At 32.7% G+C, this 14,655-nt stretch overlaps 1 protein-coding gene across 4 annotated transcripts in view; it reads left to right on the plus strand.

The window, feature by feature from the left end:
* Nucleotides 1-11,872, plus strand: part of LOC118191599 (stAR-related lipid transfer protein 7, mitochondrial) — a 60,684-nt gene extending 48,812 nt beyond the window's left edge. For all 4 annotated transcript variants that reach the window (XM_085823418.1, XM_085823419.1, XM_085823420.1 and 1 more), the window contains 3 exons: nucleotides 3,129-3,266; nucleotides 10,727-10,811; nucleotides 11,398-11,872. In XM_085823418.1, coding sequence (XP_085679544.1) covers nucleotides 3,129-3,266; nucleotides 10,727-10,811; nucleotides 11,398-11,540 — 366 coding nt within the window. In that variant the 3' untranslated portion in view covers nucleotides 11,541-11,872. The remainder of the gene's footprint in view (nucleotides 1-3,128; nucleotides 3,267-10,726; nucleotides 10,812-11,397) is intronic.
* The last annotated feature ends 2,783 nt before the right edge of the window (nucleotides 11,873-14,655 follow it).

Consider the following 14,655-nt stretch of genomic DNA (forward strand, 5'->3'; position numbering starts at 1 on the left):
TAACAAGTGTCATCTTCATACATGGCAATTATTTTCTCAATTTCATTTAAGACTAATTCAAGTCAGCCTTCATTTATCATTTTTCATGAAGCAAAGCATGTTACTTTAAAATTTTTCATGAAGCAAAGCATGTTAAATGGAAATAAAGTGAATGAAAAAAAATTCAGCAACTCAAAAATCGTTTGCTTCAGCTGTCGTTCCCTTGTTTACAGGGCAACACAAGTAGTAGAAAACTTGTGTACTTCTGTAATTTCTGTTCTGTGAATGTTGTGTACTTGTGCCTTAAACTTCCTATTCTTAATAATACACTGTAGAGACAAAAACTGCAATACTATGCGTTCAAAAATTAATCAACAACAACTTTTAGCAGACTTTTTAATTAACTGATTTTTGGTAGACTATGAAAAGTTTTATCAAGCATCATGCATGTCATAAGTTGAAAATTATTTTTTAGAGAATGGATGTAGAATTAATTATATGAGCATATGCAAGAAAAATTAGTAATTTTTTTAAGTAAATACTTTTGTAATTTCTGCTCTGTGAATGATATCTCATGAATCTTTTCAAAGAAATTAAAGTACACTGCTGGACACCGTAAAAGCAACACCCTGAAGGAAGCATGCAAATAACATGAAATTTACTACGTGCATTAGCAGAGGTGAGATATGCAAATGCTTAGAATTTCAGTGCAGATGCACATCACACGCGCCTGTGGCGCCACTTCAAAGCACTATTTAAGGCTTGGAGTTTTTGACTATTTCAAGCTCGGCAATTGTGTTTTTCTTGTGGTTTTTTTCAAAAAAATGATCAATCATAGTAAACAGCGATCATCATTTGATCAAGTATCCGAGTTCGACAGAGGAAGGATAGTGGCCTACTGAGAGTGTGGATTATCTTTCAGGGAAATCAGTAGTCGTGTTGGATGAAACCAAACAACTGTAAGGCGGATATGTGACCTTGCATGCAGGAGGGTACGACGGAATGACGTGTTCGATCACATACATCTCAGTGCACCACTTCACGGGGTAACAGGAGCTTTGTGTGCATGGCAGTAACGGATCGCTCAGTCACATCACGAACCATAGCACACTCCACAATGGTCGGATTTGAGTCTGGAGACATTGTGGAGAAAGCATGCTGAACAGCTGTGTTATGCACCGTCACACTGGTCCTGCACTGGGTATTATGGTATGGGGCAGTATTGGATATCACTCTTGCACTCGTCTAATACGCATTGCCGGTACTTTAAACAGGCAGCGCTACATCTCCGAGGTGTTGGAGCCAGTTGTCCTTCCTTACCTTCAGGGCTTACCCATAGCCATATTTCAACAGGATAATGTGCGACCATACGTGGCACGCATTGTCCAAGGTTTCTTCGTCAATCGCCAGGTTGAATTGCTTCTCTGGCCGGCTCGCTCTCCGAATATTTCACCGATAGAAAACATGTGGTCCATGGTTGCTGAACGATTGACCCAGATTACATCCCAAGCTGCCACACCAGATCAACTTTGGCAACGTGTGGAAGCTGCTTGGTCTGCTGTACCCCAAGATTACATCTAAAGTCTCTTTGAATGAATGTCGAGGTGTGTGGCAGCGGTGATATCCAACAATGGCGGCTACTCTGGTTACTGATTCTGGAAGGAACCACACTTCACAGAAGTCTATAAATTTAATCATTTGATACTTGGTCAACATGTTATCTACTACAGTCAAAAGTCATTAATCTGGACCTCAAAGCTACAAACTTTCTGCGCATGCGTCAACGCATAATGTGTTCACGCATGCGCATAATACGTTTATGCATGTGCGTTTAATGTATAACGGACGGTATAAGCTAAGCTAAAATTATCTAATTATCTATTTCAGTTAATGTTGCAGATTGTGTTGTTCCTTAATCTTTGAATTGGATCCGGCTTATTATTTTTTGCAGACTCTTAGAGCAATTTTATAAAAGTAAGCTTGAACTTTTGATTATGTCAGATAGAATTTCCGATGCTGGAGCTGCCAAAGGATCTACAAAGCGGAAGCACGTTTCGATGTCCATCAAACAAAAAGTGGAATTGCTGCACAAAAGTGGATAAAGACATATCCTTTGTTTCTCTAACCATTCCGAAATCTGTTTATCAATCATGCAGCTCTGCAGGGGAGGGGAATGTCGTGGCGCACAATGAACTGGAAGTTGATCTGTCAGCACTATCCTTATCTTCAGGGCATATGTTTTGTATTTTATTTGGCTTATAATTCATTACTAAATCTAGTATTTCATCTCGATGTACTCTGTCTTTGATATGATTTAAATTAAATTCATTATAAATATCACGAATACACATCAAATGGTTTTCTGGTTGCAATTTTCTAATTTCGACTATGCGTAATGTATGCTTTACGCATGTGCGCGTTGAAAGAAATGTTTAATAAAGTAAACAAATAAATATTAAGCTTTTTTTTTTTTTTTTTTTTTTTTTTATTTTATTTTATTTTGATACCCTTTAGATCATAATTTTTCTTTATTTCATTAATTACGGTTTCATATTTTTAATTTTATAATTTCTGCATGCCATCTTACCAGATTTAAACTGATGATCTATAATCCGGAAAATTGATAATCCGGAACAACAAAATTTATTTACAGTCAAATGTCTTTAATCCGGACTCGCTGAAGTCCCAACGATTCCGGATTAAAGACTTTTGACTGTAAATAAATTTTGTTGTGATATCTCTTGTCTTTCTTGGTGTTTCAATTAGGGTGGCCAGCAGTGTATTTCAAACTATGTTTGGTCTGTTGAAAGTTTTTTATCATACAATTCAATAATTTGCTACAAAGAAAGAATTTAAGTTATAGAAAACAATAAATGGTTGCCAAATACCATGATAATGCTTATAATATTCTCATTATTTCACACATTAAATTACTTTGAAAACCCTAACATTTTTATACTAGTACAGGAATTCTGGTTTTTAATTCAATTTCTTTGTTTTAAAATGCATCTAGTAATTATTTGAAAAGGAATGTTTGATTATATTTTGCTATTATAATTATTGTGTGCAACTAAAAGTGCTTTTCTTATATTTTAAAGTACATTAATAAAGCTTTTTTATGTTAATAAATGAGTTAATGTATTTTATAGATAAATCCTGAAACCAATACTATGGTGCTAGTTTCAAGGTCAATTGAACATCCAGCCTGCCCTGTAAACAATAAATATGTTAGAGTAACTAAATATAGTTCTAGAATGGTAATCAGGCCTCATAGGACTTATGATGAGGTAATCTATTTATTCCTTCATTAATTATGTATGTGTGTCTATATATATATATAACAACATAATCCAAAAATGCAAAGTAGGATAATTTTTTAAATCCTGTGCTTTGGCTGCATAGATTTAATTATAAGCAATATAATGAAATTAAAAATAAATATAACGCTTATTAATTTGTGCATATTTAGCCAAAAAGTTAAGAATTTTAATGTGATGTCAAAAGGTAAACCTAAATGAAGAATAGAATTTATGTACCAACTCCAATAAAGGTCAATACAAAATTAAATTTAATAAAATTTTAAATTATTGATAATTAGAATAATTAAACTTAAAAGATACTGAATAAGTGAAGGAAATTTGGTAATCTCCTGTCAAGGAAGAGCTAGCAGTTAAAGTAAATAAAATGTAAGAATACATCCAATATGAGTAAAAGTTTAGTTAACTTTGGATTTTAAATTTTAGAAATATGAATTATTGAAAAATCAGTGAGACAATGCAAATTCGTCAAGAGAACTTAGCTTATAGCAGACATCGTGTTTCGTCCTTCTCATGCATATGTAATTTTGAAAACAAAAATTTGTAATTTTAATTATTATCATTTCTTTCAAAAATTACTATATCCATATACATATTAGGAATTCCCCAACATGATAAATAGTCTGCTATTCTAATTCAGTTAAATTTGCTAAATGCAAATATCATGATAAATATATCCCAAGAATTACATGGAATATTCATGCAAGTATCAAACAATAAATAAAAGATTTACAAACAAATAAAAAAAATTACAAAAATAAGCAATTTACTTCTTAATTACAAAATTATTCAATTTAAAGAATAGTGTTATATGTAAAATTATTTTGTTTTTAATTTCTTTATATTGTTTATATATATATATACTCTGTGTGTATGATACATATATAAACATTCACTGTATATATTCAAAATATACACTGAATCATATATTTGTTTTACAAGTAATTTTGATGGTTTTTCTAATAATGTAGGACGTCTCACTTGCTACTTACTGGCCTTGGAGTATTCTTTGTTAACTTTGGAAAGGAGATAAATACAGAATAAAAAATTTGCAGAACATGAGCAAAAGACTGTAAGAAAGCAATAAGCATCAAGACTATTGTTTGTAACAAGTATGAGTGGTGTTTAATTTGACATTCATTGGTGGAGGTGAGGTGATTGGCTTGTGATCAAGGTCCATTAGACATGATTGCTTAACCCTCTCACTGCCTACTTTTTTTATCAAAATTGGTTCAAAAATTGCGTAATTTTTTATTACATATTTCAAATCTACATATATTTTAGAGTTAAAATATACACAAATAAATTTTAGAGTTAAAATATACAAAAATTTTTTGTAAAAGAGTTTTTTTTCAATATGGAATTAGATCATAGAAAAAGGTTGTCAGAATACTGAAATTAAGGAAAATTTTGAAAATTAATATTGGTAAAATTATGATTTATTTTATAAAATACAAATGTAAAACATATACAGTGAAACCTCGTTACACCAATATTTTAGGGACCAAATAAATATATTGTTGTAGAGAGGCATATTGTTATATCCAGAGTCCACATATTTTGAGCATTTAATAAGAGTTTTTTATTTATTATTAGTAGTAGTAGTTTAAGGTGCATAACATACTACTTTTAAGTCTATATTTAGAAGAAATTAATTTGTAAAATACTAATAATAGTGGTTTAAATACTAAAAAAATAAATAAGATAAGATAAATTCAGAAAATAAGCACAGAAATATTCACATACCTGAAAACACTTTTTATTGAAAATAATCCAATATTTTTGTTTGTTTATTGATTTTTTTAACTGTTAAGTTCACCAATACTGTATGCATTGAGTCTAGTGCACGAAAATGTTCTTCATTTGTCGACGGAAGGCTTGAAAAAAATGTCCGTAGAGAATTCACAGATTGAAGAGCTTCCTGGGATGACAATAAGGACTGTGATGAACCTGTATTATCATCATCATCAATATCGTCATCATCTTCATCATTGTTTCCTATCTCATCAGTAATTTCAGAGATATATCAGAGATTTCAGAGATCTTTCAGAGAATATCTTCATCAGTAACTCCTGCGAAAACCATAAGATCATCATCTGCTGTTAAATAGTCTTCTATACTAATTCCAAACTTTTTACCGCTTGTTTCCTCAAGTTGGGATGCAGATTTTTTGATGTGCAAAACACATTCTTGATCATCTGAGAGATCGTTGTCTATGGAATTTTCATCATTATCAGATTTCTTATCTTCCATAACACAAAGACCGGCCTTTTTCCAGCAATTCCGAATGGTTTTTTTCTGTTACTTCCCACCAACTTTCAGCAATATTGTCACATGCTTCCTTGGCATTTACAGCTTTGAAAGGGTCTTCTACTTTATTTTCAAAGTTTACAAGTATGGAGTCCACCAACCGTTTTCTGTAATATCCTTTGAAGCACTTAATCATGCCCATATTAAGAGGCTGTAAAATTGAAGTGCAATTGGCAGGGAAAAAAGCGATTTTGATATTTTGTAGCTTTGGAAATGATGTGTGAGCACCGCAGTTATCTATCAACAAAACGATTTTTTTCTTTCTCTTCTTCATTTCATTGTCTAACTTCTGTAACCATTCGGGAAAAAATTTAGACATCATCCAAGCCTTCTTATTTGCTTTATACTCCACGGAAAGACTTTTCACGTTCTTAAAGCACCTTGGCTTCAATGATTTACCAATGACGAGAGGTTGTATTCTATGCATTCCTGTGCTATTTGTACACAGAAGAACAGTCAGTCTCTGCTCTGATTTCTTCCCTCCATAACACTTTTCACCCTTGAATGCCAATGTTCGATCGGGTAGGAGTTGGAAAAACAGCCCAGCTTCATCTGCATTATAAATGTCTTCTGGAGCATACTTTTCTAAGATTTCTTTCATCTTGTTTTGCCGCCATTCATTTGCGTCGTTTATCGGGGCTGACTTTTTCTCTCCGTGAACTTCTTGGAAAGTTATTCCATGACGATCTCGAAAACGCATTAACCAACCATTGCTAGCTTTGAAAGTTTCGTTCCCTAGCATTGCTGCAAATTTCCGTGCTTTTGAACATAATAAAGGTCCATTTATTGGGACATTTGTTGCTCTCATCTCTTGAAACCATTTTAAAACAGCAGCATCAATGTTTTCATTTGTCGCAACTTTCAGTCGTTTTCGCTCTGGGTTAATTTCATTTGAAGTTACAGCATCTTCGATTTGCTTTCTCTTCTTTAGGAATGTTGCAACTGTAGATTGCGATAATCCATGTTTCTTAGTCGCATCAATCTGCTTCATTCCCTCATCAATATCATTGATAACGTTCAGTTTATCTCGAAAACATAGTTGCTTTCGCCCTGCCATCTTAGGGAACAATATCGTGTGAAAGAAAGAAAAGTTTAAACCAAATGTTTCGCGTAGAACTCAAAATCATTAAAGACTATAAAACAACCTTTGAACTCACTTTTCTGTACGTCACTAACAACACCCCACCTCCATCTCCCCCTGTTCCTCTAACAAAGGGCACTTGTTCTGTGACAAGGTGACCAGACAGGTCTAGATGTCCTTAAACCTTATCAGAATTCCAAAGCTTACTGGGAAATGAGACTAGGCATACATTTACACTTCACCCCCCTCACCCATTCCAATTCCCAAAAGGGTGGTCTTCATCTGTTTTGAAATCTGAACAATAGCTATTTATTCAGGGATAAGTTGAATATCCACAATGAGTCTTAATAGACGGAAAAAATAACAAAAGAAAACGAAAAAAAAGCATTTGAAAATCAAAATATTATTATAAAGGGAGAAAATAATACTGAAATTTAGATTGAAAAAATCGTTTTACAGAGGTTTATTGTTCTAGAGAATATAGCAATATTGAGGGGAGATTAACATTAGTTTATATGCAAAATCACCGGGACAACAAAACATTATTGTAGTAGAGGGAGTTATTGTTGTATCGGGTATCGTTGTAGCGAGAGTTTACTGTATACTAATGAAAATATTTGCATAATGTAATATTTTGCATATCAGTTTTTCACCACTGACGAACGTTTTCAATAGAAACTGAATTTTCAGATTCATCACTATCTGCAGAGGAATCTGCGAAATTCTCATGAGTTTTGCTATAACTCTCTTCAATATACTTGAAACCAGAGTTAGAACTACTATCAGTGGCGGAAATATCGTCAGGAATATAGGTTATATCACTCTTAAAACGCTTCCTGCCAGACATCTTGGAGATCTGAAAAGCACGCGCAAAATGCTACATTACGTATTCTTGTATATTTGGCAGAAATGTGCACAACTAACGCTATCTGTTAGCCCACATCTAAATAAACAATTAAACATCACAGAAAAGCCGAAAGAAAACCTTAAATGGGGAAAGAGCGCATTGCACAGTTAAATAGGCGGCAAAAATTCAATCATAGAGCTTATTGCCAGCTATCTCCAACATAATGGAACAACATGTTACATATCAATCTGTCGAACTTTGCTTTCTTCTTCTGACCCGTGTTGAAATGTAAAGCATACCAGAATAAATTATTTGGAAAGAGGGAGTAAGAAACCTTGGCAGAAGTACGTAGCCTGAAACCCAGTTGTTTGATAAAAAGAGTTCATATTTCATTTAGCATGGCTGCCAATAAAATAAATGTTTGTCATTGCATGTTATTCTTTATTAACCTTGAAAAATATGCTGCAGAAATCAAAATAATGATTCATGAAGCATATGGGGAAGATAACATTGGTACTACACTGGTTATCATAAATTAAGGAAAAGTTACATGTAGAATTTTATGAAACATACCCACAATATACAACACATAGTAAGGTAAATAACATAAAAATGAATTACCAGACAATTATGGTAGTATAGAAATTAGCACTTGTATAAAATAAACAAATCAAAGGTGTCGGTTTGCTATAGGAAAAGTACCTTCAATATGGAATATGGGCGCCTCTAGAAGCAATACAGCGATGTGTGATGCTTTCAATTATGCGGTGTATCAGTTCCATAGGAAGCGAGAGCCATTGCTCTTGCAAGCGCAGCAAGGGTCTGAGGGGGCGGATTGAGAGCAGTTAGGCGTCTCTCTAAAGCATCCCAAACGTGCTCGATAGGATTCAAATCCAGGGATCAAGCTGGCCACTCCATGTGCATAACTGCTTCCTGTTGAAGATAATCATTTACGATGCAAGCCCTGTGTGGTCTTGCGTTATCGTCCTGTAACAGGAAAGCATCACCTATTGCCCCGGCACATGGGTGCACATAAACATCAAGGATATCATCTCTATAAACCTGAGCGTTCATGATTTCCGCTGCAAAGACATGGAGGTCTGTGCGTCCACCCAAAGAGATGCCACCCCAAACACAAACACTGCCTCTTCCATATGCATCTCTTTAACGGATGTTTGATGGATGATTATGGGTTCCAAGTTCTCTCCATATCAAAATAACGCTTACTATCGCTTTCTAGAGTAAACCTAGACTCATCTGTAAAGAGAACAGCTCTCCACTGATTAGGCATCCAGTAGACATGTTGTCATGCCTACTGCAAACGGTTCCTCCTATGGCATGACGTGAGCGCCACGCGAATGGCTGGTCGCCTCGCATACAGACCACCTTCCTGAAGCCTTCTACGCACAGTTGACGTTGACACAAATCCTCGGGTGGCTGCAGCAAGGGAGGATCTAAGAAGAGTCACAGTAGCGGTTCTATTCCTGCGTGCACATAATGTCAAATATCGGTTATCAGCGCTCATCGTAGCAGTTGGCCGTCCTTGGCTGAACCTCCTAGATGCCGAATCTGTGGTTTGAAATCGCCTCCAAAGTCTATGAACCAAAGAAGGATTCACATTTAGCCATCTGGCCACTTCTGTTTGACTTTATCCTGCCTCTAGTCTCCCAATGGCTCTCCATTGTAGTTCTGCAGGCAAATGATGCCTAGAGAACATTGTTACGAATTGGCTATCTCAGATTTCTAATGTCACTATCACACTAAAATATGTGGGCTTGCTCTCAAACATGGACTTTTATTCTCCTCACAGATGACATATTCCGAGTGCAGCACCAGTAATTTGCATATTGCAGTTTTATTCAGCTACTCTTACCTGGCAACATATTCAAATTTTACACGGTTTCGCTTATTTTTGAGGGAGTTATCCCTATTTTTGTGATTTTTTCTTAATTTATGATAACCAGTGTAGTATGGTAAGTAAATGGTTCACCAAGTTTAAGAAGAGAGATTTTAACTTTAGACAAGACAAGAATTGGAAGACCACAAGAATTCAAAAACAATTATCTGAAGAAACATCTATTTGAAGAAGATTCATCTAAACAACCAAGGAACTGGGTGAGAAGCTTGGAGCTGATAATTCAATAATCATTAGATGTCTGCACATACTTGGCAAGATACAGAAAGCAAGCAAATGGAGCCCATATGAGTTTACAGAAAGCAAAACTGAGAGTCATCTGAACATCTGTAAGTGAGTTATTTGTTGTTGGCTATAAAAGAAAGTCTGTTTTATGGCAAATTATAATAGGAGATGAAAAGTGGGTTTACTGTGATAACCTTTATTGTCAAAATTCATGGGTAAATCCTAGTCAGCCTTCAATTTTTATCACTAAAATGAATATCCATGGTGAAAAGATTTTCTTGTGCATCTGGTGGGATATGCTGTATTACGAATTGAATGCTGAATGCTATAATTATCAATTGCTCCATTTGAATCAAAAATTGAGGAGAAGCAACCTTTCATTGGCCAAGGAACAGGGACAGATCATATTAATTGCATGACTATGCTCATCAACATGTCACTTTATCAACAAAAACATTCTTCGGCTGGAAAGTTCTCTTACATGACATATTCACCCGATCTCCGTCCTTCAGATTATCATTTGTTTAGGTCCGTATGTTTTGGCCAGTGCTTTGCATATAATTGGTAATATAAAAAATTGAATCCACAGTTTTTCCTTGAGCAAGGAATACAAAAACTGCATGTTTTATGGGCTAAAGTAATTGAGCGTCAGAGAAAAATCTTTAAGGATTAAGATTGTATTTCATTGTTTTAAAATGTAATGATCTGAGTAAACAGTAAGAACACTAAGAACTTTTGCATACACCTGAAATGTTCAATTGTGTCTGCAAACCAGTGGTGGCTTATTTTAATATTTCAAATAATCATCAGTTGCCGTATAGTTTCTTTTCTATATGCTGATTATTTCACACATTATTTGGAGAAAACTGAGGCCAGTAGTATGTGAGAGACCTTGTATGAACATTTCCATTTTTTGTCATCCTAATAATCTACTCAGTTTCATTCAAAATTGGAATTGCTTATTTCATTATTATTTAGTTATTTGTAAATGAAATACTTTTCATGATATGATAGATCAACGTCTAGTTCAATTAATTTTTTTTTTATTGCAGAATGGATTTGATTATGTACTTACTTATTTTGATGATCCTCAGGCAGCATTTCCTACTCCAGCTTATAACTGGATGGCAAAATCAGGTATGGTTTCAATGATGAATTTTATGGTAATTTTGTTTGTCTTAAATTTTATGCATTTTGAGTGCAGTTTATATCTGTATTAGATATGAAATGTGATCAAATTTTAATCTTAGAGAGAGAGGCTGCCTTCATCTTTTTACTTTAAAAATATAGACAATTGTAGTATTGTCTGTAATATATAAAATATAATATTAAAACCCTTTTTTAATAATAATATATTTATATAATTTTATTTATAAATATAAAACTCTTTTTGAAAATTACTTTTATCTAATAGGTTTTAAATGTGATACATATTTTTATTAGATGATTTGAATTTTACATAAATGTATTTAAATAAAATAGAATGCTACCAGCATTTCAAAGCTTTATTTTTGTATCTTCAAAATTTTTTAATTTCTTCCTTAAAATATATAAAATATATCATACTTATGTTTTTGTTTCTAAGCAAATTGCTGAAATATGAAAAATGATTTAAGTTTTTTTTTTTTATAATTTTTTGATGATGGAATTACATGATTTAAAACTGATAATGTATATCCTGTTGAATATTCAACCTAAGTGCGTTTTAAATCTTTTTAATTAGGTGTTCCTGATTTTGTTGAGAAATTACATGAAGCTGCTCGGAAACTTTACTATGAGGAGCATAGAAACAAATCTAGTCCATCTGTACCACCTGTAACTAAAGAATCGTGTCATAGTAGCAATGTTGAATATATATACATATAATTTATTATGAGATATTTAAGGAACTTTTTAATATTAACCTATTTCTCTAGGTACACATGGTGTCTTATCAAAGAAATATAACTGTTATTTTAAATTTTTATCATTCATTGTAATTAGACTATGAATCATTTCATTTTGTAAATTTTAAGATAGTGCTGGAATATATTGTATTGTTGACAAATAAAAGTTTAATTCATTTCTAGATTATTTTTAGAAGCTTTGCACAGCCATTTGAATTAAATTCTCTTTCTCTTAGTCTTCAAACCAGATTTGCATGAATTCATTTGTTCGTTTGTATATTTTTGTTCGAATAAATGTTTTTCGAAGGAGTTTTATTTTGTGTTTTTCTTGAACATAAGTGTATTGAAGCCAGCAAAACCTTTATGCATTCAAGTTTAAATCCCTCTTTCAAAATTTTTAAATATTAATTCAGTATTTTAAAGCATTTAATGTTTCGAAATACATATGTAATGATACAGAAGTTATTGACATGGAGATTTATAAAATAGTAGTTGCAGTATGGCTGATTTTATTATTTCTTTATTCTGGTTGGCAAGTATTTTTGATGGTCTGCTATTAAATTGGTATTATAAGCACACCTATTCTTGAAGAACTTTTACATTTTTAAGATGCTGCAGGAAGGAAAGCAGCAACAGCAATCTAGCTAAACAGAGAGGATGAGAGAAAATGTGACATGCCGAAGACCAAAGTTAGATTAAGATTGGTTTTCACTTTGTTTTCATTGGTTGTTTAAATTTAAGTTTAAAATTATTATTGGCTGAAGCAATATGTAAAGCATCTGAATCTTATTTTGAAATGATGGAATTTAGAGAGCTTTTTTGTAGGCAGGTTCTATATTTCGGACAGAAAACTGAAATTATTTAATTCAAATTGAGAGGTAAGGGACTATTTCAAATTAAAATTTCTATTTGTACATTTTTTATCTTATATTTCCCCTCTTTAAAGAGAAAAAGGTTTAACAACAGTAAAGCATAGAGCAAAAACATTAGAGTAATAACAATTTACAATATGAACATGAAATAGTGCTCATCCATAGAGCATCTGTCAAGGCCGATGGAACATATTTTATTTCTTGTAAAGCACATTCTGAACTCTAAATACAAAGTACAATGAGCACAATCTGCATGCTTACTTTTGATCACATTTGAGCCTTTTTACATTATTATAACCGCACAGTTGATGAAAGACAGGCAAGTGTGATATATTTAGAATAAAAGCTTTCTTCAGAATGAATCAATTCACATTTTGTCCCTATTAGTTAAAAATAAGGTTTGGTTACTAAATTGGAAATCATTAATCTCATCTGGGTCATGAGCATTAGGCAAAAATCTTATTACATAGATTAATTCTGAAAAGACTGAATTCAGAGCAATTTATTATAAGTAGTTACTTATTTTTAGGACAGAAAAGAGTAATTAATGCCCATATCAAAGTTAAGAGACTGTTTGCAAATTAAAAGTTTTGCTTTACATATTTTTTTATTCAATTTACTAAAGCGGGAAGTTAGATTCAAATATAGCAACAAACTTTATGATATGCTATTTAAAAAGTAGATTCTGTTTTAAATATGCTGTAACTTGTTTATTATACAATCTTGTGATTTAAAATATTTGATCTGTTTATTGATCAAAAATTTCTATCCTTGATCCTAGTATAGAAATGAAATACTTTACTTAATCATTGCTTCTAGGGTAATTTTTCCAACACTAACTTTGTCACAAGTATGTTAAAAGAAGATAATAAATAATATGCCAAATTTTAGAATCATTCTTCATGTAAATTCATGTTCCTTGTTTTAGGGTTCTACTGATGTATGCATTAAATCAAATGTAAAAAATGAGATTCATTAAATGAATTAAAAATAGATGTAATGCATAATAAAAAAATCACATCTTTATTGTTAAATTGTTTCATGTTTCCTCTGTTTTTGTATGTGTGCCTGTGTGTGTATGTTTGTTTACAAACATTACTCTATGTTCTTATAGACAACATACAGCACACTACTATTTGTAATATTTTAGTTTATTAATACAGTTTATTAATACATTTATTCAACCAGCCGTATGATGAGAGATATTTTTAGCAAAACTCTGCCATCTTGTGCCTTTTAAAGTGGCTTTCTTGCTTTGTCATCTATCGGCAGATTACAAAACTAAGCCTCTATAACCCTTAGTTTTCAAGACAATATATGACATCATATCTAGTATTTGGAAAACATTAGTAAATGTGTATTACATTACATTTACATGAAAAGATGCTTAAAATGACAAACATACATATTGATGCATGTTGTGAAATAGCTGACTAAACGCAAACCAGCTGCGAGATGCCCATGATAGTGAATGCAGTATGAACTGAGCAATTAATTGTCTGTCTGTAATAAGTGGGATTCAATACCCCATAGACAGAAATTCAAAAGTGTCACATGTACACCGATTGTGGCAGTTATATCCTGATCCCACATCCAGTGAAGTTATCAGATTCTTCTTTATCCAACTAATTATATACAGAAGAGGTGAAAATATTCTGAGGAAGTTAATTAGTTCATCATAGAGCTCATAATGCATGCATAAGCCACACATAACCTTATTTTTTGTACCCTAAATATGCTGCACTTTTTCTTTCATATTCAGTGAGATGCACTGTTCTTTCCAAGACATATCCTTTTGTTCCGTTTCCGAGTCCCGATCGTGAATAGGTTAAGAATGCAATTGATGTCTAATTGGCTAGATATTAGATGCCAAATCTAGCCAATCAATGCAGCTTAATTTTAAGTTCCACATATCTATCTGACTGGTAAGTATAAAAACTGCTTATATTTATGTATAGTTTTTGAAGAAATCACTAAAGAAATGAGTTCACTCAGCTATTTCAGAACACATTCCAGTGACAGTAGCATTAATTTTTATCTTTAATGTGTAGTATCATATGAAGCGATAGAGAGCATCAAAAGGACACATAAATAAAAGGTGTTTCAATGACTGTCTTGAATAGACATTTTTCAATAGCAACTCTCTTGAATCTAATGTTTAAAATCATTTTTTTAATTAATCAAGATTGCAATGAACAATGAAGAGGCTAAAAATATGTTATT

The sequence above is a fragment of the Stegodyphus dumicola genome, chromosome 9, assembly GCF_044657685.1.
Source record: "Stegodyphus dumicola isolate Sdum_Otavi_A_Nest chromosome 9, ASM4465768v1".
NCBI lineage: Eukaryota > Metazoa > Arthropoda > Arachnida > Araneae > Eresidae > Stegodyphus > Stegodyphus dumicola.